At 41.7% G+C, this 23,059-nt stretch overlaps 1 protein-coding gene across 3 annotated transcripts; it reads left to right on the forward strand.

Moving 5' to 3' along the window:
- The first annotated feature begins 381 nt into the window (after positions 1-381).
- On the forward strand, positions 382-23,023 carry rorb (RAR-related orphan receptor B). Of its 3 annotated transcripts, none has more exons than XM_026186497.1 (10): positions 382-758; positions 15,144-15,229; positions 15,340-15,481; positions 15,675-16,106; positions 16,563-16,684; positions 17,087-17,219; positions 17,368-17,475; positions 17,608-17,718; positions 17,966-18,078; positions 18,322-23,023. In XM_026186497.1, exons 1-10 carry the CDS (start codon positions 752-754, stop codon positions 18,484-18,486), a joined length of 1,419 nt encoding a protein of 472 aa, XP_026042282.1. In that variant the 5' UTR covers positions 382-751; the 3' UTR covers positions 18,487-23,023. The 3 variants fall into 3 exon arrangements, with proteins under 3 accessions (XP_026042282.1, XP_026042281.1, XP_026042280.1); XM_026186496.1 differs by lacking the exon at positions 382-758 and adding an exon at positions 14,000-14,558; XM_026186495.1 differs by lacking the exon at positions 382-758 and having other exon boundaries at positions 14,580-15,229.
- Positions 23,024-23,059: the final 36 nt, after the last annotated feature.

The raw sequence follows: 23,059 nt of genomic DNA on the forward strand, positions 1-23,059 counted from the left end.
ATTACTTTAGTCAACCGATAATGAGAAAGTGTTAGTGTGTTAGTGTGTGTTTCTATGGATTTTATTAAATCAGTAAAAACGAAACAGCACCAGTGGATCTATTCTTGCTGGGCAGAATGTTAGATCTCTATAAATACGAGACCAGATCAAAGACTAACTGTTTATGTGTATAGATGAAAAGTGCCTAAGTCGTATAAGATTGTTGTAATTGGAAGGTGAGGTTAAAAACTTCGCGGAGACTGCCTGTGTCTCGCACTAAGAGTGGGTTCGGACTGTGCATGTGTGTGCGCGTGTTTGTGTGTGCAGGTTCCAGGCTGCAGGCTGAGAAGGAGAGAGTGGGAGGAGCGGAAAGTGCTCCAGTCCAATCCGGGCCGCCGGGTAAAGCTCTCCTATACGCTCTTCCCTCCCTCAGCCCCCAGAAAATAGTGAAACCCTCCCATAGAGGTGAGAGCGCAGATATCATGAGAAAAGCGGCCACACAACCAGAGCGCACAGACCGACGCACCAACCGACCTCAGCCCGCCTCCCTGCGCCCCGCTCTGGGATGCTTTTAGCGCAGAGACGCTTCCACTCAGGGCAGCCAGTGGACGTCGACGCACATCATCTACACTCCTTTCGTTGTTGTTTTTAACCGAGGATCTTTCACCACCACCACCACCCGTAGCCCCTTCTTTTATTTTAAGTGTTTGTTTCTTCATGACTGCTGCTTTGGGAAGCGAGCCTCAGCACCAGCTCCAGCAACACCGACACGATGCGAGGTAAGACCATCCCACTGTGCTCGCACTTTCTCCCACTTAACACACAGTCACACGCGGCACGACGAGCTTTTATCACTCATTTAGCTTTGAAAGTTTATTCTGGGAGGTTTAGGCGAAAATCTGAATTTGTCTCTTTTTTTCAATGTTAAGCTTAAGGCAGTGTGTTTGGGGTTCTCTGCAATCTCGTCAGCCACCTTAAGTAGTCTGTAAAGTTTATTTGGATCCCTCTCCGTGTGTGTTTTGACTCAGGAGCGTGTGTGTGGAACAGGCGCGCGTTCCTGCAAATTTTACTGGAGTCTGGGATTGGAAATTAAAAGTGCCGCATTATATTTAGCTTAATCATTTGAGCTCCACTCCACACCGGCGGAAATTGCGGATAGGGTGGTAGATCGGATTAGATTAGCCCATGTGCAGAAGAAAAAAGGGAGAAAAAAAACTTTATTCCGTTATGTTCTGATGGTAAACTTTATTGAATGCTTCAGGGATGTGCACTTTCAAGCGCTCCACTAACCCATTTTCCCGACTCTCTGCGCCGCGCTGAGAATGTTGAAATTCATTATCAATGCCGTCCTCTGGACGCTCACGCGCACGCAATAAGCAAGACCTGTCTCGCGCACGGTGATACACAGGGACACTCGCGCACAGGTCATTTTGCCCTTAGCCTTTTGCTCGACGTTTAAATTCCGTTAACAGCAGAAAATGCGCGTTTTTCGTTTCTCCTTCATGACTATTTGCAGTTCATTAAAAGTCCAGCGCGAAGGCTTTAATATTTAACCTTATTATTATCAGCTTAGTGTTTTGGAATTCGCTTTATTTACTCTCGACGTTGTGCAATTACCGCTGGCGCTAAAGTTGCAACACTCGTTCAGCTGGATGATTTGAACTCTCATTTATAAGCCAATCTGTTTTAACTGGCCGGACCGCTTCTTACTGGCCTCAGAAATAAGTTAATTCGTTTATGAGGTGGCCTTTATGATGCCTGAATGTTCCTATATTGGAGGTGAGAAATTATTGGAAAATTTTGATCCAAGGGTACAAAGTCGCCTTCAAAGTAAAGGCATGTCACAGAAATCCACGGCCTGTGATTTGTCAAATTATAGCTTATAGCTTTTAGCTTAAAAATAAAATACTCGTTACGTTTCTTTACACGGAACAATATTGTTATCATATACATATACTGTATGCATGTTCGGTCAGAATAATTATTAAGCAAACTTGCGTTACCGTTATTTTAACCTGCTTATTAGTTATGACGATAAACAACAATACACTGTAATCGGATTATTTTATTGCAGTTATTACTTAGAGAAAAAAGGTCAAACATCAATCTATTCATGTGTCCATGTCATGTAAAGATGTAAAGCTATCTGCTGCCTCAGCTCCAGGCCATCAAACCTTAGGCAAGAAAAAAAAAGAAAAAACAGGAGGCCAAACATCTTTTCCTCTTACTCTCTTTCTGCAATCCCATGGCAAACTCCTCTGTCACACACCTTGTATTTTATCCACATTTTAATGGGCCTTGCGACTACTCTCGTGCATGGGAGGCTTTGGAGGGGTATACCAAAAGCTCCTGCTTTCACTTAATAGCCATGGTTGGCAGAAGAGGCCCCTGAAGCGTCTCTCTCACCCCTTTTTTACCATGTCTATCTCTCTCTTTCTCCCTCGCTCTCCATCTTCCTCTCTCCCTCTGCACGCCCCAAAGGGTTTTGTCAGATAGAATTAAATCAGTGTGGGCCGTGTGGCCCCCACTCCCAACCTGTGTGTGCGCGCGTCTGTGTGTGTGGAGTCTCGGCTGCCCTTGCACAGAAACATGCTCACAACCACAAGGTTTTAAAAAAATAGAGGCCCCTCATGAGCCGTGGTAATTATCATTTAACAATAGCCACAGCTCCTGAAGCCCTGACCGAAGATGATGTCACGCCATCGCCCGGCCTGGAAAAGCCAGAGAAACAACATATAATATAATCATAAGAGGCCTTTTCTGCTTCTCTGAAAACGAAGCTGGCTCAGTGCTGTGTAGGATGTTGTAAACAGGCTCATTATCTCTGTATTTTCAACAGCAATGTGGTGAAGCTCTGCTGTAAGAGGTGTTCCGTTAAAACCCATCAAATGACATTAGAAACAGTGGCAAGTGGCCATATATATGTGTTTAAGTGGCAACAGAGTTTTAGTTTTTACGTCTCTATAATAAGACAATAAATGAAATATAATTAAGTAATTATGCCCTATTTATTTGGATGAATCGTTTTAGTTATTGTAAATGAATGTTTGATTTTTTAAAGTAATTTTTTGCAGAAATTAGTTTAACCTAAAGAATGTCTGAGCTAATCAACAGCAACCTCCTACCAAATCATTTATTAATGCCATAATCAATAAGAGATCAGAGCCCTTCTGTGAGATTAGCATATGCGTGCTTGGAAACATACACAGCATCACACAAGCATGAACTGACATGTATTCTGCAAGTGAGTAGCTTCCTGTGTTACTCAGTGATCCCCACAGTCTACATTATCCCGTGGATGTGTATCCTTTTTATTACTGTTATAAGCTTAAGAGCTTCCAAATGCACCCGGGTCAGGCAGGTCCACAAGTTCAGCGATGGAGGGAGCAACAGTGGAGGAGGGGCTCGCAGGGCCACTTCTCCTCTGTTAGCAGTATGCGCCAATCACCATCTCTCATTCTCCTAACACTGTGGGATAAGATGGGATGACAGGAAGTGGAAGAGTATGAGAGCACAATAAAGTAATAAGATAATGGCAGGAGATCCAGAATAATGTGTGGGTGGGAGTGGGGGGGGTCATTAAAAATATTTATCTCAAATCTACAAGAATTAATGGTCATTTCCATTTCTGGCATTATTTATGTTACCTTGAAAGGCAGCATGTGCACACATTAAAAATCCGAAAGCTCTGAAAACGCACACTGACACAAACAGCTGCAGTACTACGCATGACGGCCTCATGCCAATAGAATTAGTCCCATCCTGCTTTGCTTTAGAGACTCGTTTGCGAATTGATTTGTCCAGTTCGAAAGCATCCCGGGATCAATTTTTAGTCAAAGACAATGGAAGTTGTCTGTTTAGATAAATCCGTGGCACACAACTGAAATGGCTTTAGTTTACACTGGAGTCTAAACATCTCTCTTTTCTTTTTTTTTTGTATTTTTTCATGTTTGTTCCTATAATTTCTTTTTTTTTTATAACAGTAGAAACTATTAAAGAAGCACCTCCACCATTTAGTGCTTGTTGGCTGTCTGTGTTCAGTGTTTACTGTTGTTTTTCTCCAGAGCACAAACAAGCGGAAGGCCGATGTACAAGCACATGGATGACAACACAGGAAGACTCATGTGAATACATAGAAATGATGCAGAATAATAAACACAGATGTTCACAGCTACACTGTGATTACATTTAACTGCCAGTATTTGTATCATGTGCCATTAAGGGGGATAAAGTAAAGGTTAAAGATCAGTGGCGCTGAGTTGTGCCTGTGTTTCACTTTCAGTACCAACTATGAGTAACAACATGCAAAATATAAGTTGCCATTATTCGTACTGATTTAGAAACTGAGCCCAAAACTTAATTTACACCAAATCACTGCTTTCCATTGTCGCCATGAAACCTCTTTTTGTGCACCCGGTCTGGGTGAATCTTTGCTTTGCACTGTTATCACTGCATGTGTGGTCTGTTGTCCAGCTCGGTGTTGTTGATTGTGTTGTTTATTGTGTGTTTGTGCTGAGTAATGGTCTAGTGTTATGTAAGAAGAGAGGAGAGATTACCCCAAGCTCATGCAGGCCACACTGTTAATCCCTCAACACAGCCCCACTGACTGAAACGGGTACCGGCACCAGAGTGTTGTTGCGACACACACACTTACACACTCATTTTGCATTCAAGACTCACCGTCTACTCTTCACCTAGTGTGTCTTACCTGACCTTTAGATTTTTTTTCAAGCCATCTACTTAAAACATTCCACCATGCTTTGTGCGTGCGTGTGCTGCCTGGATAGCACTTCTGCGGTCCCACTGAGCCACTATCATAGCCTGTGTTTGTTTTGCATGCGCTCAGCATGCACCCAGTGTTGGTTTTATCCCTCCGCGGCCGTCTAGGGGAGCCTAGGCGAACTGTTTTTCCTCCTCAGTCAATTCTCCCTCTTTCTTAAATCTTTCCACACACAAAGCGTGGGCTACACGGCACGCTTCAGTTTGTGTCTCCACTTTATCTTAGCCGGGAGGGATTTCTGCCTGAACCACTCCTAAACTCTAAATCTGCCTTGAAGTCATAGAGTCCTCTGACAGCTCCTTCTGTTTTGTCAGTTTTACTCATCCATGAAGGCAGCGTGTCTCAGTGGACGCACAATGATATTCAATATTCACATTTTCCTCTGATTTACACTGAAGTAAAAACCGGGGGAAGAGGGTGACTGCGCTTATTAAACACAGAAAGCGAGTAAAATATGACAAAGATATCATTGGAGGGGTTCCTTTTATAGGAAAAATATGCTCACATCAAAAGTGAGAATTATCATATCATAACAAATCAGGTTCTGGGGAGAGGGACATCGAGTGCACCAACTGATAGTCCAAAGTCAGTGAGCATTGCGCACACACTTTTACAGTAAATTCTGATTTCTGCTACTCTAGAACAATGTAGAGATTTGGTCATTTATTCAAGTTTAGTCACTTTATGAGTCAGTTCATTTCGTTTTTAGGAGGTTTCCTTTTTTCTATCTGCTTAAAGACCATGAATTGAGCTAAGAATCTATATGGCGAATACACAGAAAACGAAAGGCGAGACAAACAGAATGAGAGAAGGGAGACTATGAGCAAGTGAATGAGTGAGATAAGAAAAAAAGAGGGCAAGTATGAGAGAGAGAGAGACTTAAGAGTTATATAATAGTGCAAGTGTGGACGTTTGTGTGCGTTTGCCTAAGCAAGTTAGTGTGTGCTTGTATGAAATGGTGAGTTAGGGTGCAAAACTAAATTTTCTTGCATGCATACTGGTGCAAATGCACACAGATACAAGCTATCCTGTTCTCATAGCACTTGCACATTCTAGCTGCCTGAAGCAATGAATAACATGCAGTACCTGTTATAGAGGTATCCAAAGTCCACGCTTGCTAACCACCTATCAGACTTCAGCTAACATTCAAAGCAGATTAGTCCATAAACTAAAGGTGTGTGTCAGCTTACCCTCTACGCTACGCATAATCATATACGTATATGATTTGATTATGCACAGCACTGATTACTTGGAAGTGCTGCAAGGCCCTTACTTTTAAGAGGTTTTGCACAAAAAGTGGACTCTGGCTCTCCAAAGTTATAGACAAGATGTGAAGATGACAGAGGAAGTGGCACATTATATCCCTATACTGTGAAGGTGTTCTCTGCAGAAAGCTGCAATAAGCCTATAATATGACTTAGCCTACTGCGGCATCTTTTCTTAATGACAAAGATTAGCCTGTTTTAGTGCTTGTAATCTCATTGAAGGGACTCTTATTAGGTCTGCCTTTCTTCCCTCTCTCTATCTCTATCTCTCAGTTACTGTGTCCAAGTCATGAGATACTTCTCTTAACTCTGTGCGTGAGAGTACTCACATATGTGTGTGTGTGTGTCCACAGCACTTGCTGTTGATGTGAGGGATCTTGCCATTCACAAAGAGAATGCAATTCTGAAACCAAGACGGCTGCCGCTGTTGCTGCTTTTGCTCACTTAACTCAGATTTAATGTTCATAACGCATTCTGTTAAATCATCCCGCTAGAGACAAAGAGAGAGAGAGAGAGAGAAAGAGAGCAGGTAAAGAGCAGAGCAGGCTGGGTCGAGCCGAGCTGAGTTGTGTGATAGTCTTTGTGATCAATTTGCCTCTATGAGAGATGCCCCTGGGGCCACTTTGGGGAGAACCTTGTTAGGCTGAGTTAAATTGTTGCCCGAGGCGAGCTATTAGCGGCCATCCCTGGGAGAGGACACACACACATATAGGCACACATGTGCATGCTCACACACTCACTTAAACAGAAGCACTGAAACACAAGTACATTGAAACCTTTTTAGTACACGCGTAAACTCAAAGGGAACTCGTTCATATGCTCGTGTTCACACTCGAGCTGACAGCCTGTTTCACTACCAGGGGTTTCATGAACTCACAAGCAGCAGGGCAAGAATCTCTAACTCAACACTTTGGCTCTCTGGTCTTGAAAGGTGTTATGCAAAAAGAGAGAAAGAAAAAAAAAAGCAGCAAGTAATAGCTGGAGGTATCACTGCAACATTTAAATTGAAAAAAAGGACATTTTGGTTGAATGCTTTGGGAAATGTTGAACAGAAACCAGAGTGGTCCTTTAAGAAAGCATTTATTTTTTGTTTGATCATTATTATTAATAAGATAATGGTTAAACAGTTTTAAATCACATCGTCTCTCTTTACATAATGTCAGGTATTTTTATTTTAGCTTGTGGAAGAACGTCTTACCATGTACACCCTTCTTTTAAGGGTCAGATTATTTAATGAAGTTAAAAATCATATTTTCTAGAATAGCAGAGACTTTATATTAAAGGCATATGCTTAAATAAAAGCTGTTAGCTTCTGTTCACCCCTACTCAACAGTAGGACGAATATGTGTATGCAGTTATTAAAGCTGTATTAAAGCTGTACAAGTGTATCAGATGCAGAAGTAAGCCTTGTTAACTGAATTTAAAACAGTCCCACAGACGGGTTTTCCATCCTCTTCTCCGTACTCTAATTGTTAGCTAGTCACATTAAGTGCTCCCCTTCTCGTCAATGCTTTAAAGTCCATTCAGCTTCTCTCATCTTGACACTGCCGTTTCCCTGATTTTATCTGCTCGTCAACTGATTATCACTAGAAAGGATGCGACTCTGACAAAACTGCGGGAAAATTTTTCTCTGCCTTATGTAAGAAGTGAGAGCAATTTCTGCCCATCTCTCCATGGATGTCCCTCTCTTTCCATTTCTCTCTTACACTGTGATAGCCACCTTTTCTCTCCCTTCCCCCTCAGTCAGACACACACACACACACACACACACACACACACACACACACACACACACACACACACACACACACAGTCATCTACAATTAGACTCAAGAGAAACACCATAGTAGGAGGAGCGTGAGGTTAAGCAAGAATGGCCGATGCTAACATAGTGTTATTTTCTCATCTCAGGAATAAAGCGATGGTTTCTTAGTCAGTGTTTGTGCAAACATATTCTTCCTCGCACCGACTCGCTTCACCCAAACAAAGCTTGAACACTGCTCAGTGTTTCACAGCTCAGTGTGCGTCATAGGTGTCTGCTAGCATGAGGGCAAAGGTGCGAGATGAAATGGAAAAAAGAGAGAGGCTGAACTCTAAAGAGTCTTTTTGCTTGTGTTTTCCTGTGTGTATGCATATATTATCACTGCCTGATTTTAGAATGGTAATGACCAGATGCAGGCCTCTCACACTTGGACTTGTTCCTTCCACTCTGATTTCTGAGTCTTTAAGGAAAGGTCAGAGGCTATCAGGGCCTCATAGGTCACCCGGGTGGTTGGAGTGTGCACGCCTGTGTACAGTGACCATGAGAGGGGTTCAGTTTACCCCGTGGATTCTTTTCCCACACCTCTGTCTCCTTCTTATCTATTTGAGGACACATGCTGCACTGGATGGGAGACTATGTGTGTGTGCATGTGCGTGCATGTCTGTGCGTGTATTGGATTTAGGATGGGAGCAGTGTGACCATAAAAATCATACTGTAAAGTCTGCTTTTTTTGAAAGTGGTATGCAGTAATGTGTTCTTTCAAGCATGTCTCAATGTGCGTCTCTGTCTGTCTGAATGTGTCTCTGGGAGCATGTTGGGGTGCATGTGTGTGTGTGTGTGTTCATGCCTGTGCATGTGAATCGATGCTCTGGATTACAGCCAGTGGCCCCCTTCTGTTCCCTCTCCGCAGCGTCCAATCACACCACGGCACAATATTCTATGAGCAAACTGCAGCTGATCCCAGACCTGCTATCTGAGCAATTACCCAGAGTGCTTTGGGGCCGCACGGCAAGCTGGACAAGCTCATGCCCTCTGACATATAGCATGGGGGGAGGGCGAGAGCGGCACTGTTTTTTTCTGACACTTTTATGCGTGTGTCTATGTATTACATCAGGAAGGGGGTTGATGACGATATACCAATGGGAAAAGCAGAGGCGGGGGTATTTAATGTATGCTTTTGCAGCAACATTATGACTGTAAGTACTACAAAATGGACAAAGACATGTTTGGCGACAATATCTATCACCAAAACTCAATGCACAGCAGACTGTGGAAAAGAAGGGACCGGTGCACGGCTGTGCCAACTTACAGTATTTTAATGAGGCTGTTTCATGTCAGCATTATCTTTATTACTTCAGGCCAGGTCTGAGGTCAGTTTGCATCTAGAAGGCTGAAGCTGGATAATTGTTTCAGTTCTGATTTTTGCAAGTTGTTCCTAAATTAGTGTTACAAGCACCAGAGCTGACTCGAAATCAGTGAAACTTCACCTAAGATATAAACATTATTTTAAAATGAATAGAAAAAGCAGACCAAGCTGGGTATTGAACCTTAAATATGTTTTGTCCCAAAGAAACAAACAGAAGCCAGAGAAAACAGCACTAAGCATTGTTAAACTTCGAAGGTCAGGATTAAGGAGAGAATAGACAATACAGACAGCGACGACTAAGGAGGAATGTGTGCATCTAGCCGGGCCACAGGGCTCCTAAAAAATTAATTTGTGGTAAGTACTGAAGGCTGAAAAACGGAGCAGAAAGTCAATCAGTCCTTCATATATATATATATATATATATATATATATATATATATATATATATATATATATATATATATATATATATACACACACACACACACACATACACACATATATATATATACACACACACACACACATATATACACACATACACACACACATACACACACACACATATATATATATATACACACATATATATATATGTGTGTATTTTAATGTTTCAGACAGTAAAACAGGAAAGAGGGAAAGTGTGACAGCACACACGAGCGCAGAGGTCCGTTTGAAACCATATGCCGTGGCAGTGTTTCATTGATTTTAATGGGACAGTATGATGTGGAAACATGACAGGAAACACAGGGGAGATAACCCAAGAAGCACTGCTATAAACTATTCCCAGCTGTGTGCATTAATCCGCTCAGTGATCACGCCACCAAAAAGTTTCCTCAGTGTTTTTCATCATTGGCAGAGAAGGAGAGAGAGGAGAAAAACCTCCGCTTGTTCCTCTAAGTTCTGTGAGACAGGGAGACAGAGTTTCACTGAGAGATGGAAATAGATCATGAAATACAGAAACTGAAATGATTTCCCAGTCACACAGCCACTTACAGCGAGGAGGAACACACGAATGAAAAAGTCAAACAGACTGAAGCGGAGTGGATGGTGAAAAGTGATAGCATAATTCACAGTATATAGACATCTAAGACCAGCGCCGGAGCTGTTCAGATTTAACAAGGAGGGGTGTTGGTGGGGGGTAAAGTGCTGATCTCCTTCATTTTCCCAGAAGATATCACGTTAACTGGGAAGAAGCTATGCATATTTTTTAATGAAGTGGAGATACCACCCACATTCATCCCCAACAAATCAACCCCTGGGACTACAGTAGGAGTCATGTTTGCATTTCTGAAGTGGCTTACACTGGCAAAAGTTACGGCAGGAAAGTGAACACCAGTCTCTGGTGTGCACTGTGTCGCTGTAAACTGCGTGATATTGTGTGCTGCTTCAATACATTTCTCTTGTAGACCCATCCTGCAGGCTAAATGAATGAAACATGCATGTCCATTCTGCCCTTTTGGAAACACACACCCATACTTGCACACACATACATGCAACTCAGACTTGTCTAGCAACACCTAGTGGCCTCACTTTGCTGTTACATTGTCAATATAAACAAGCTCCTTTCAGATAGCTGCTTCATTCTCTGTGCATCTACGTGTGCATTAACTCTCAGCAAGCCCTGTGTGTGAGCTACTTATGTGCTTTAGAAATAAGTATTGCTAAGATATTGGTGCAAGGCTGCTGCTTTTTTTTTCCTGTAGTGCAATATGGATAATTAGGACTCTATTTAGGGAAAGGGCCAGCCCAGGAAATTCACAGGAGATCCTCACTTCATTAAAAATCAATTATCACAACACACGTGCTGGTGCAGTACAACCCTCAGCAACACACACTCACACACGTGCGTGACTCACATTACAGCAACTATCTTTGCCTTCCCAGATTCTTAAGCGAAATTCATCTCTAGTTGGTTCGCTCCATCTTTTTCTCCCTCAAGAGATTGTGCAGGCCTGATCCTCCTCTTAGCTGAGGAATCGCCAGCACTGCAGTCCCGTTCTTACATAATAACCTCAGGATAACGCTCGTGCTCCGGCTGGCTGAGGACCTTGTCACTCACTGGGTCAGCTCCGGTTGGAAAAAAGTCCCACCCACCCTCAAGAAAGGCATGTGGCTAGGAGCAAAACAATTTCCAAAAACAGAAATGAGTGGCTGGTCCTCTAAGAGTGGCTAGTGGAAGAACTGCAATAGACTTGTTCATGTTAAGCTTTCATCTTTAGAAATTTATTTCCACCGCTTCTTTTAAGGTTTAAGTTTGCTTCTGTAATGGAAAATCATGAAATCCAACGCCCAAGAAGTATTATCATACATTCCAACTTTGAAAACAATAAGAACGCAGCTTTTTCTAAACAGCCAACAGATAAACGCGTCTTTAATTCTGCTACATGTATAATCCACTGCTGCAGCTACAGTATAGTCTGTATTGTTGACTGGATGTGGAAGTGGGAGTCCTTAAGTGAACAATTCAAAAAACCTCCGCTTAGGGAGGGCGACAGGACGAACGGTGATGATACACCGAGTTGGCTCCAAACACCAATGACATCATTTCCTTTAAGATTGTGACAGCTTAGCACATCATCGCGGTGACAGCCAGACGAGTGCAGAGAGTGGGTGGTCACCCTGGCAACAGCTATGCTGTCATGACCGTCTCCCTATATCCTACCTGACAGTCCCCATTGGCAATGAGCACAACACACACACACACATAGACACAGTAAACAATGCATACACCCACACATACACACACACACACACACACACACACACACACACACACACACATACACACACACACACACACACACACACAATTTACCAAACACACACAGACATGTGCACATACTTTATCTTTCTGAGTCTTTTTTTATAAGTGAAATGCTCACTCAAACCATCCCTGAAACACACACAGAAACAATGCACATGCCCACACGCCCATGCTCTTTTGGGCATAATGATTTGATACAAAGACAAATACAAATACAATCTCCCATGGGGTAAAAGGAATTCAGTCAAGATATAATGTAATCGGTGTAGAGGACGAGGAAAAAATGTAAAGCACTTGTTCTGAGAAATCAACAGAAATAATAACGCCGTATATCCACATCAGACAGCAGCAGGTGTGGGCTGAACGCATTCAGATTGTCTAAACCCACGGAGATTAACTTGCTTCACGATTAACATTTTGATCAAAGAGTTTGACTAAAAGTATGGGACTAACAGTGCCAACCAGAAAGAATAAGAGGATTGCGAGAGCAAAGAATAATTAGAAGCATGGCTGATGCACTGTTGTACTGTCTTCTGGTTATACGCAAAATGTGGTCTGTTGATACCGGCCATGTCCTGGGTGCAACTGACCTGTTTTACAGACTAAAAATAGGGGTGCACAGGCCGCGTTCATTGACAGCTCTGTGTATGTAGTCTGTGTGTCATCCCAGTCCAGTGCCTTTCTGTGACCCAGTTTGGAGAGCTGGCCGAGAATTGGTGGAAATGGGTCACAGCTTGGGCTGCACCAGAACTCAGAGTATACCTGTGATACCTTAAGCACACATTCAAACAGTGTGTCATTTTGTTGCTAGGGCTGTCATGGGTGGTCCCCTGAGACGGATCAGGAGTTACTAGAGATAGATAAGGGGATTAAAGGCCCTTTTACATCATCAGTTATAACTATGGAGATATGTGTAACAATACATCTTGAATCAGAGTACATAGTCCAGGATCATGGCAGCATGTAAAAAACGTTTCATGTCTCTCAGTGGCCACCAGGGGGCGGATAGGCAAAAATGAATATATAAATTTAGATATTTATTTATACATATATAAAGATGCTGTTTCATTCTAATTAAAGAGAAAAAAATCAATTACCTGGGTAGATCTACTCCTATGCCCTGTTAAAAAAATTACTTTGAATATGCAAATATGTTTGGGTTATTTTTGCTTTTTTTTATAGCAGATGTCAGTGTTTAATCCTGGCTCTGTTTTCCAAAGCTTTCCACACCTAAAACTGAGAGAAAGCATAGAGTAACATTTCACTTTCTGGAAATTTTTAAAACATTTGAAAGCTTCTTTTTTTTTTTAGTGCTCCTGAAACAGATAATAATAATGGATTGGATTTATGTAGCGCTTTTCAAGGCACCCAAAGCGCTTTACAATACCACTATTCATTCACACACTGCCCTGGGGTAGACTGACAGAAGCGAGGCTGTCATATTGCACCATCCAACACCAGTAGGCGGTAGGGTAAAGTGTCTTGCCCAAGGACACAACGACCAGGACAGAGAGCCCGGGGATCGAACCCCCTGAGCCACGGTCGCCCCGTACAAGAAGTAACACTGAAGGGCAGGGGGATTACATTGAAGTGATTGTACCTGCGCAGTTGCTAGACAGAAAACTGCTTCCATTGATCCTGACAAGAGATTATCCAATTATGTATACTGCAAACTCATTCTGCCAGACACTTAGCATATATATATATACACATACACATACATATATATACACATATATATATATATATACATATACATATATACATATATATATATATATATATATGACTCCCAAACTAGGCGAGTGGCTCCAGCAGATCCCGGGAATAACATCGGAGATCTCTGTCCAGAAGAGCGCAGTCCTGGGAACAGCTAAGATACTGCGCAGGACCCTCAAGCTCCCAGGCCTCTGGTAGAGGACCCGAGCTTGAAGGATAAACCGCCCGCAGGGGGTGTTTTGTTTGTTTGTTTGTTTTTTATATATATATATATATATATATATATATATATATATATATATATATATATATATATATATATATATATATATATATATATACACACATACCCACAATCAACTCTGCCAAACCAAAGCACCTACACAAGATCAATGAAATACAAAATTAATACTACACAAATCCAAAACTTGTAAGCTCTTCAGTGTGCACACAGATACTTTAGACATACATCCATCGATGTTGTACGAAAGGTTTGGTGGCACGCACGAGAGGAATCAAATTTACAAACACGAACATACGTTATATCTGAACTTCTCAGGAGATTCCTAAAATGTACAGAATTTCCCACAGTATGCAAGGAGATTACATGTGAATGGCTATTTCAGCTGTGGCTAAGCCAGCGCTCAGCAGAGGAGGGGAAGGAGCTCGTCGGGAAATAATTTAGGATTAGATAGGCTGTCTAATCTCTTTATAGAGACTGTGCCATCTCAGCAGCATACCTGCCTACCTCTAACACCTATGTCATATCTCTTAACAGGAACTGCAGCTTTCACTTTCCATACAGTATGGACGCTAAGTTCAAAGGCACCCATGACAGGTGCTCGTGTGTGTTGAAATAGTTTTTGTTGTTTATATTCAGTGCCTTTGGTTGTGACTGTACATGGAGCTGCCTATACACAGTGAGTAAAACCTAAAATGAACAAAACGTAGTTCAGTTAGTGCACATGTAGATTAAGGGCTGCTAAACACTAACAGCATTTGAGTTGGTGGACCAAATGTGTTTGCATATGCGTGTGAGTGTGTGTTTGAAAGAGAGAAAAGATAAAGGTTGAAGAGTATGTGTGACCCTTTGGTGTTTTCTCATTATGGGCAACCTTTCTAACCCGCAGGGGTCTGTCCTTTAAGCGTAACACAAAGAATACACATGCACAATCTTGTTACTTTGTGCGTGTAACCGTGTGTATGCAGTCCTTGGTGTCCCATTCATTAGAAAACTCCTAGAAGCACATAATAATTGCCCAAATGTCACTGTGCCCTTGTGAATTTGAAGTTAACGTGACACAAATGCAGTATGCAGGCACACTGTTATCTCAATGAGGTCGTACACCCAACTGGGTTATGTACATTTACCATCAAATTAGACCACCAGCCGAGGTCTGACATCTGTGAGATGACTCAACAAGGTGTTCACAAAACTCCAAACTAGGCCGTATCCATCTGATTAGTAATGCAAGTCTTTCTTGTTCTCGCTTTTTTTCTTACAGCCCAAATCGAAGTTATACCATGCAAAATCTGCGGAGACAAATCATCAGGAATCCACTATGGCGTCATTACATGTGAGGGATGTAAGGTGAGACTCTATGTGGCTGAATCAAAGTCTGATTCATTTGCTCAGAAACATCATATAGTCTATGCTTGATGGGTACCTGAAGCCTGTATTCTCTGCTGACATGTAACCAGGGTTTCTTCAGACGTAGTCAGCAGAACAACGCCTCCTACTCCTGCCCCCGCCAGAGGAACTGCCTCATCGACAGAACAAACCGCAACCGTTGCCAACACTGCCGCCTGCAGAAATGTCTTGCCCTAGGAATGTCCAGAGATGGTGAGGTCCAGGAAATACATATTTATATCTATGGTGCATGAGTGTGCAGGCAAATATATGCAAACAAATACATGTGCAACCCTCTCTGTGCAGAACAGCCAAAAATAGGATCATATGCAATCTTATCTGATACAGTCTGAGCTAGTGGAGCAATTTCTTTTCATCCTTCATTTTATTTTTTGTCCCCATAAAGCGGTCAAGTTTGGCCGCATGTCCAAGAAGCAGCGTGACAGTCTGTATGCAGAGGTGCAGAAGCACCAGGCACGGCTGCAGGAGCAGCGGCAACAGCAGACAGGCGAAGCAGAAGCTCTGGCACGCGTTTACTCATCCAGCCTAACCAACGGACTTTCCACCCTTAACCATGAAATTGGGGGCACCTATGCCAATGGTCACGTCATTGAGCTACCCAAAGGTGGCCATGGTAATGGAGCAGGAGTCCCCGGGGGTTACTATGGGATGGATTCCACCCAGCCGTCTCCAGACCAGTCAGGTTTGGACATGTCGGGCATGAAGCACATTAAGCAGGAGCCAGTGTACGACCTGACGCCAGTACCCAACCTGTTCAGCTATGGAGGCTACCAGGAGAGTCAGCTTGGGCCCAATAATGTCAGCATGGGAGAGCTGGGTAAGAAAGCAAAATCATTCAAAGCTACCTGACTTAGCCACGTGGAAATCTGCATGTCTGCTCACAAAGTAGTCCTTTCAGCAGCGTGAGTCAGGGTCCTAATCTGAGAGCCACACAGGAGATCAGACAGGCTTAAATTTACAGCTGACAAGGTGTCATACTACCGTATGCACAGCTAAGGCTGCTAGCACAAGTTAAGATTTATTTAAGATTAAGCACTTCAGGCTGATTCTAGAGAATATAAAATCAAGCAGAAAATGTACAGCAATATAAAAGGACGATAGATTGCCCATAGTACTTGCCACCCAATGTGCACAATGCTTCAGATTAATGTGCAGGTCTGCTTGTACCTAAACTAACACACTCCATATACTCCTATATGCTATATATATAGTAACACTGTGTAGGGAAAGAATACGTGAATAATCGACATGAATGAATAATCTTCTTTTCCAGACCGTATTGCTCAAAATATCATCAAGTCCCACTTGGAGACATGTCAGTACACAACAGATGAGCTGCAGCAGCTAGCCTGGCAGACACATTCCTATGAAGAGGTCAAGATGTACCAGAGCAAGGTGAGGTTTGACTTTATGGCGCCATCGAAACATGACATTTACAATTACAAAGTACCTTATATCTTATACTCTCCCTATATTTGGGTCTTTTTTCCTTTCTAGTTACATTAATTTAATTAACAGCTACTTCTAAAGTACTGAAAAGGATTAAGAACACACACACACACACACACACACACACACACACACATATATAGTTTTAAATGCCGTAATGCTTTGAAGTTTCATTCAAACTCAGTTTACTGAGTTAGTGGGGTTTCTTTTACTAGTAATAGAAATGAAACACATTTGAAATCACAGAGCATGTCAGTCATAGAAATAAAAATGTCGTTTATTTTATTTCCTCACATGAAATAACTAGGTACAAAAGTACACAAACATAACCTGGGTCTTTGGTTCTAGCCCCGTGACGTGCTGTGGCAGCAGTGTGCCATCCAGATCACCCATGCGATCCAGTATGTGGTGGAGTTCGCCAAGCGCATCTCAGGGTTTATGGAGCTGTGCCAGAATGACCAGATCCTTCTTCTAAAGTCAGGTGAGCCACGTGAGCAGTTCAGGCCTATCTCTTTATGTAAGCAGAGGTCAAACTGTCAGTCAGCAGACAGTAAATATCCTGTGGCTTCTTACTCTGGTTGGCTTTTAGTGAGTATATCAACTTCAAATTTATCACTCTCTCTCTCCAGGTTGTTTGGAGGTAGTCTTGGTGCGGATGTGCAGGGCATTCAACCCTCTCAACAACACAGTACTCTTTGAAGGGAAGTATGGAGGCATGCAGATGTTCAAAGCCCTAGGTAAGATATTACTAGCTAAACATTTTGTCTTGGTATGAACGAGGAGTACAGCCAAATATTATTAAAAAAAGAAGTGAGAGATAATTTCATTTTTTTTCTTACTGTCTGCCGTTCCCTGTGCGTCCCTCCAAGGTTGTGATGACTTAGTGAGTGCAGTGTTTGACTTTGCGAAGAGTATGTGCTCACTGCAGCTAACAGAGGAGGAGATTGCACTGTTCTCAGCAGCTGTACTAATTTCCACAGGTCAGTGTGAATCTGCTTATAATAATATATTATAATATTATAATAATGCAGGACGCAATGTGCATGGACTTGAATTAAAAACACTTTAAAAATAAGGTAGTGACTCTCTTTACATTATTCTGTATCAAGCAGCATAATCAGTCCTCACCACGTAACATTTTATACAGTGGCCTCACAGCCGTATCAATTTTACATTTTGCCCTTCAATCAACTCTGTCGGCATTAAAAAAGTCTATTCTTCTTTCAGATCGACCGTGGCTGATGGAGCCTCGGAAAGTTCAAAAGCTCCAGGAGAAGATCTACTTTTCTCTGCAGCACATTATGCAGAAGAACCACATGGATGAAGATGCACTGGCCAAGGTAGGGCTGGAACTTATGGTGAGAGAACTTAGAACGGCATAGAAGCCTAAAATGCATGAATCTATAGGCTAAGACCAAAAGGGAAATCAAACATGAAGACAGGATCTCCTTTGGTAGGAAGGATGGGTGATTCAATGGGAAAAAACACAACAGAAGTAGCAGAACAAAGACTGACTTATAGCCTTGTCCTCATCTGCACTTAAATTTCCTCATCCTTGATCATCTCTCTCTCTTGTCCGGCAGCTGATCAGCCGAATCCCAACGTTGTCAGCCCTGTGCACACTCCACACTGAAGAGCTTCAGGCCTTCCAGCAACTCCACCCAGAAACAGTCAATGTCCTGTTTCCTCCACTCTACAAAGAACTCTTCAACCCAGACCCAAACTCTGCCATGGCCATGCCCAAGTGACTGCCTGTGGTCCACATGCAACAAATGACGCCAGCAGAGGACCAAGAAAGTAAGACAGCCGCATCCAACGAGACGAAAGCAGCTATGTCGACTACGTCATCATCGTGGCAACCACATATTTCCGAGCCCCCCCAGGCACATTTCAAGCTGGTGGGTGAGGAGTCATCTGCTAGCAGCTTAGAGTTCCCGACAACAATACTAGGAATGTCCAGCACTTATCCCATTCTGTTCACCGATACAGTCTGAAGAATGTATATACAAATGAAACATGCCCCAGGCCACAACCTGAGCGGGGCTTCCACCTTTCTCCTGAACTGAACTGACTGACCAGTAATGTACAGACTTTAAAATATCTAGGAACAATTTTAAGCTGTCAATCTTTAAACAAAAAAAAAGAAAAAGAAATTGGTAAGTTAAAATGATTTAACTTTGAAAAAATCATTTGAATTATTTTCCATGTGAAGATGGTGAAGCTGGATGGGGGAGGGAACTGTGGATTTAGAGAAGCTATTGTAGATATTCTTCTAGTGGAGAGCGGATTCCAGTATTACTTCTTGTTCTGTTAAAATAAGTTAGTCTTAATTTAAATATACAGCAGTCCACTGTGGCTGACTATACCGTGTCTACGTGTTTTTATTTTATTTGATAGTTTCTTGTGTACAGAATTTGTAAAGTTGAGACTTGTAAAACAACACTGGCTAAAAACCGGGATTCAATTTGGGTTTGTTGATATATAGAAGCCTTGTCTGGATTTTGTTCATATGTAAAGAAGGTACTACATCCTTCTGAACCTATAGTAATGTAAAGAGAGCATATGAAGGATTTAAAAAAATAATAATGGCTACTGCTACTTTTCAAGCTGGAGATATATACAGAAATATTCTATTTTGCAAGAAAAAGAATCTGGCAGATTTGCCATCTTATCAATCGTTTATTTCTCGCTGCAATAATTACGTCCAATAAAAGCTGGACTGCTTTCGAACAATCAGCCACACACAGCTAATCAGAGACTAGGACCTTGCAATGAACCCCAAATCTCTTCCCAAATTCCCCATGCACCCAGACCTTTATCTCTCATGTATTAGGACCTGTCCGTAAAATTCTGGCAGATATAAGTGGATAGAAATCACGGTGAAGGCGTGTATAGCTGTCCACCAAAATAAAGGCAACGAAAAATGAAACAAACCTGAATTGGATTCACAAATTTCCAGTCACTCAAACATGTATGAGTGCTGTATGCCTCATCCCTACAATCACTATTTGCACAATCATTACAGTCCATGGGTGACAAAGACCCTGTGGGCTGTGAATATGTAGGACCCTTTGTCTAAAGAGCAATAATTTTCACACTGCCTTTCTGATCTTATTCCTTTCCTCCTCTTCATGCTTTCAGTTGTTCAGATCAAGGTAGCCGTTTTAACTAAAATGCACTATATTTCACTTAATGGTTATGCCTAACAGTCATTTCCATCGGCGGTACTCATTCCACCACCACAGACTCTGCAGTGTTTTCAGTAAAGAGAGCATTGACTTAGAGTTATAAATTAGTCCAGAATAGAATACCATTTAAAGCTGCAATATGGCATTAACAATTTGAAAAAAGGAAAGTGTGATAGACAATCAATTTTTGCTTTTTATGTAGTCATTCCATAATTTTTAGCACTTACATTTTGTCTTAGTTTCTATGTTTTGTTGTTTGTTGGCCACTTTTTAAAAATCACATTGGCTCCACTGGGTATTTATCCAGGCATGTTGTAATTGGTCTTTTCTGGTGAAGGAATAATTTGAAATCTCATTGCGTAGACATGTTTCAGTGGTTTCTACACACTAGAACTAGAAGATGCTCTGTGAATCTCTCCTGTAAAGTTATAAGTGCTGTGAAATCTCAGCAGCGCGGCTAAAGAGCTCTCTTTCAAAATGAGCCCAAAAAAGAGACACTTGACAGAACATTAGCGCATGATGATGATACTTTCATTACCTGAAGACATGTTGGACTGACTAGCGACTAAAAATCGCACTTTTACCTCAGTTTTGAATGCTATGAATAATGGACTCTGATCTAGTGTTATTTAGGCAATTTTAAAACATTAAGCTTTTCTGATTTTTGCAAATGCACAGCGGCCAAATCTTTGACTTTCCATCAAAGTTATGTACCCCTTAAGCCCGCTGGTATGCCTAACATTTATTATCCTTCCATCTTTTTTTTCCCCACGTGGAGAACAACAATGAGGGAGCAAGTACCAATGTTAACGTTAGAAAATCAGCTTATACTGATCTGTTCCACGCTGCATCTATGTAAAGGTTCCCCAAAAGTCCAGCATCTTTCCTCCGACCCCTGACCCGACCACAGATCATAGGCCAGTGACTCTTTAAAAGACAATCACTTGCTCATTAAGGCTTGATGCACTACAAAGCATCTCTCAGGGAGCAGCTCTTTTTCAGATTTTGCATTAAGAGGGTTTAATATTTTTGCAAATTTACAAAAAAAAAGATTAATTATAAAAGAATAACTTTTTAGGATTAAAAAAAAAGGCATACGCCACCAGTGTATGCCAGAAATGAAATCTGCCCAGACAAGGCTTTGACAGATGTATGTCTGTGTGTATGTGTGTGTACAGAGCATGAATTCACTGTCCAAATATCTTTAGACTCCAGATTATATAGCAAAAATCATAATAACATAGCACTAAAAAAACAACAACTTGTATATCAGTGTGCTCTTTTCACCACTGTACGCTCATGTTTACTGATTCTTTTTGCTGCTTTTGGGACAGTGAGGGAAGTCCAGTAGTAAGCTGTGACACAAGCGCCATCACAACACCGCAGGGACAGTGAATTCCAACTCTGACTATGAAGTTTTTGTGTGTGACGTTTTTATTATCCCTTGTTAGACTGTGAATCAGAGGGCTGGGATGGGGCTGTAAGGGGAGGTGGGGTGGGGATGTGCCGGCAAGAACGAGTGGCAACGCAACACTGTAAGTAAGATACTGTAGCAATAAGAAGTGGAGGCATTTACTACTGTCATGTTTGCATTGTAAGATTATTTTTTATTTTATTACTATTTACTATTATTATTGTTCTTATTATGACTACTATTCTTCTATTACTATTAGCCTATTGTTGTTCTGTTCTATTTGCATGATGTTTCAGAGCAATGAAACATTTGGGGCTTATTGTGTTTTCTCTTCTCATGATAATGTGGGTTTCGTGGGAGAGGATTTTTTCTTTTGTTTTGGTTTTTTTTGGCAGGGTGGGGAATGGGTTGTGGGCAAATTCCACATCAATTTAGTCGGTTCAAAGCAATTTTTTCACATACTGAAAGGATTTTTAAATAAATGCTCTAATTTATACGTGACCAATTTTAATTTGTTGCTGGATTTGAAATGTTTTGGGGAGTTTTTTGTTCTCAACCTCTGAATGTGTGCGTTGAACGGCCCTTTCTGAACTGGCCTTACTGAATCGGATAACCCTTGAACCTGCTGTGGGAGAATAATCGATTCTGAATGTTATGGAGTAGTTTGTTCAGTGTGAGGGGCTGAACGCATCATGCGCCTTTACCACTCCATCAACACAGAATGACATCACGGAGCGCACAAACGAGCAGTCGTCGGCTCTTCGACGTGACTCGGACAAATTGCGCAGACAATTTTTTAAAACATGCTGAGTTTGAAATGTTTCCTACACTTAGTCGAACACAATCCAAACCTTCTTCTCCCTTTCCTGAGAAAAAGCTGTGTGCGCGTGAATGTGTGCGTGTGAGGAAGAAAACGAGATGTGAGATGACGTTCTGCTCTACCAATGCTTTGTAAACTTTCTTGATGCATTACACATTTGTGCAATTGGAGTAGTGTTGAAAATTTGTTAATTTATTGTTTAGAATGTCTTTGCATCCCAGCAAGAGCAAATAAAACAAAATGTAGCAATCTGTAACCAAAACCTAAAAGGTACTTAGGCTACAGAACCTCTTTTACACAGGACTAACAAAACAACAACAACAAGGACAAAAACAGAAAAAATACAAAAAAAAAGAGACATTTGTTTGTTTTCAAAGTGCCATAGCTAGTGAGGAGTGGAAGGATTGGCAGAGTGGGGCGTAGATGCTTTACGGTGTGAGTTTACTTGAGAAACCAATCAAAAAAGGGGAACTCTGAGGAAAAACCTGTATGTGATTACGCTGATGAACCGTTTTTACATTTTATGCTTTTTCATTTGGTGAGGACTCTGCTTGACTCTGAACTCTGACTCTGCCATAAATCCACGAGCTCTACTGTCCAACGCTTCATTTTCAGACGAGAACGAAAGAGTGACTGTGTGTGTAAAAGCATGCATCTGCAATAAAGTGAGTCACGCCCATAAACGATGGATCAGACTGGGTCGAAGTTCAGAGCCATGCAGGGGCCTTAGTGAGTTCTCCTTTGAGATGTATATACAATGTGAAGGTCTGAAGTGATTTTTTTTTGTTAAATTCTATATTTTATCGCTTTTGTAGACATTTTGTTGTGGGAAGAAAAAAAATAAAAAGAAATTTTATGGGTGAGATTCTGCTTCATTTTTCTAACTCACATACAAATCA

The sequence above is a fragment of the Astatotilapia calliptera genome, chromosome 12 (assembly GCF_900246225.1).
Source record: "Astatotilapia calliptera chromosome 12, fAstCal1.2, whole genome shotgun sequence".
Classification (NCBI taxonomy): Eukaryota; Metazoa; Chordata; class Actinopteri; order Cichliformes; family Cichlidae; genus Astatotilapia; species Astatotilapia calliptera.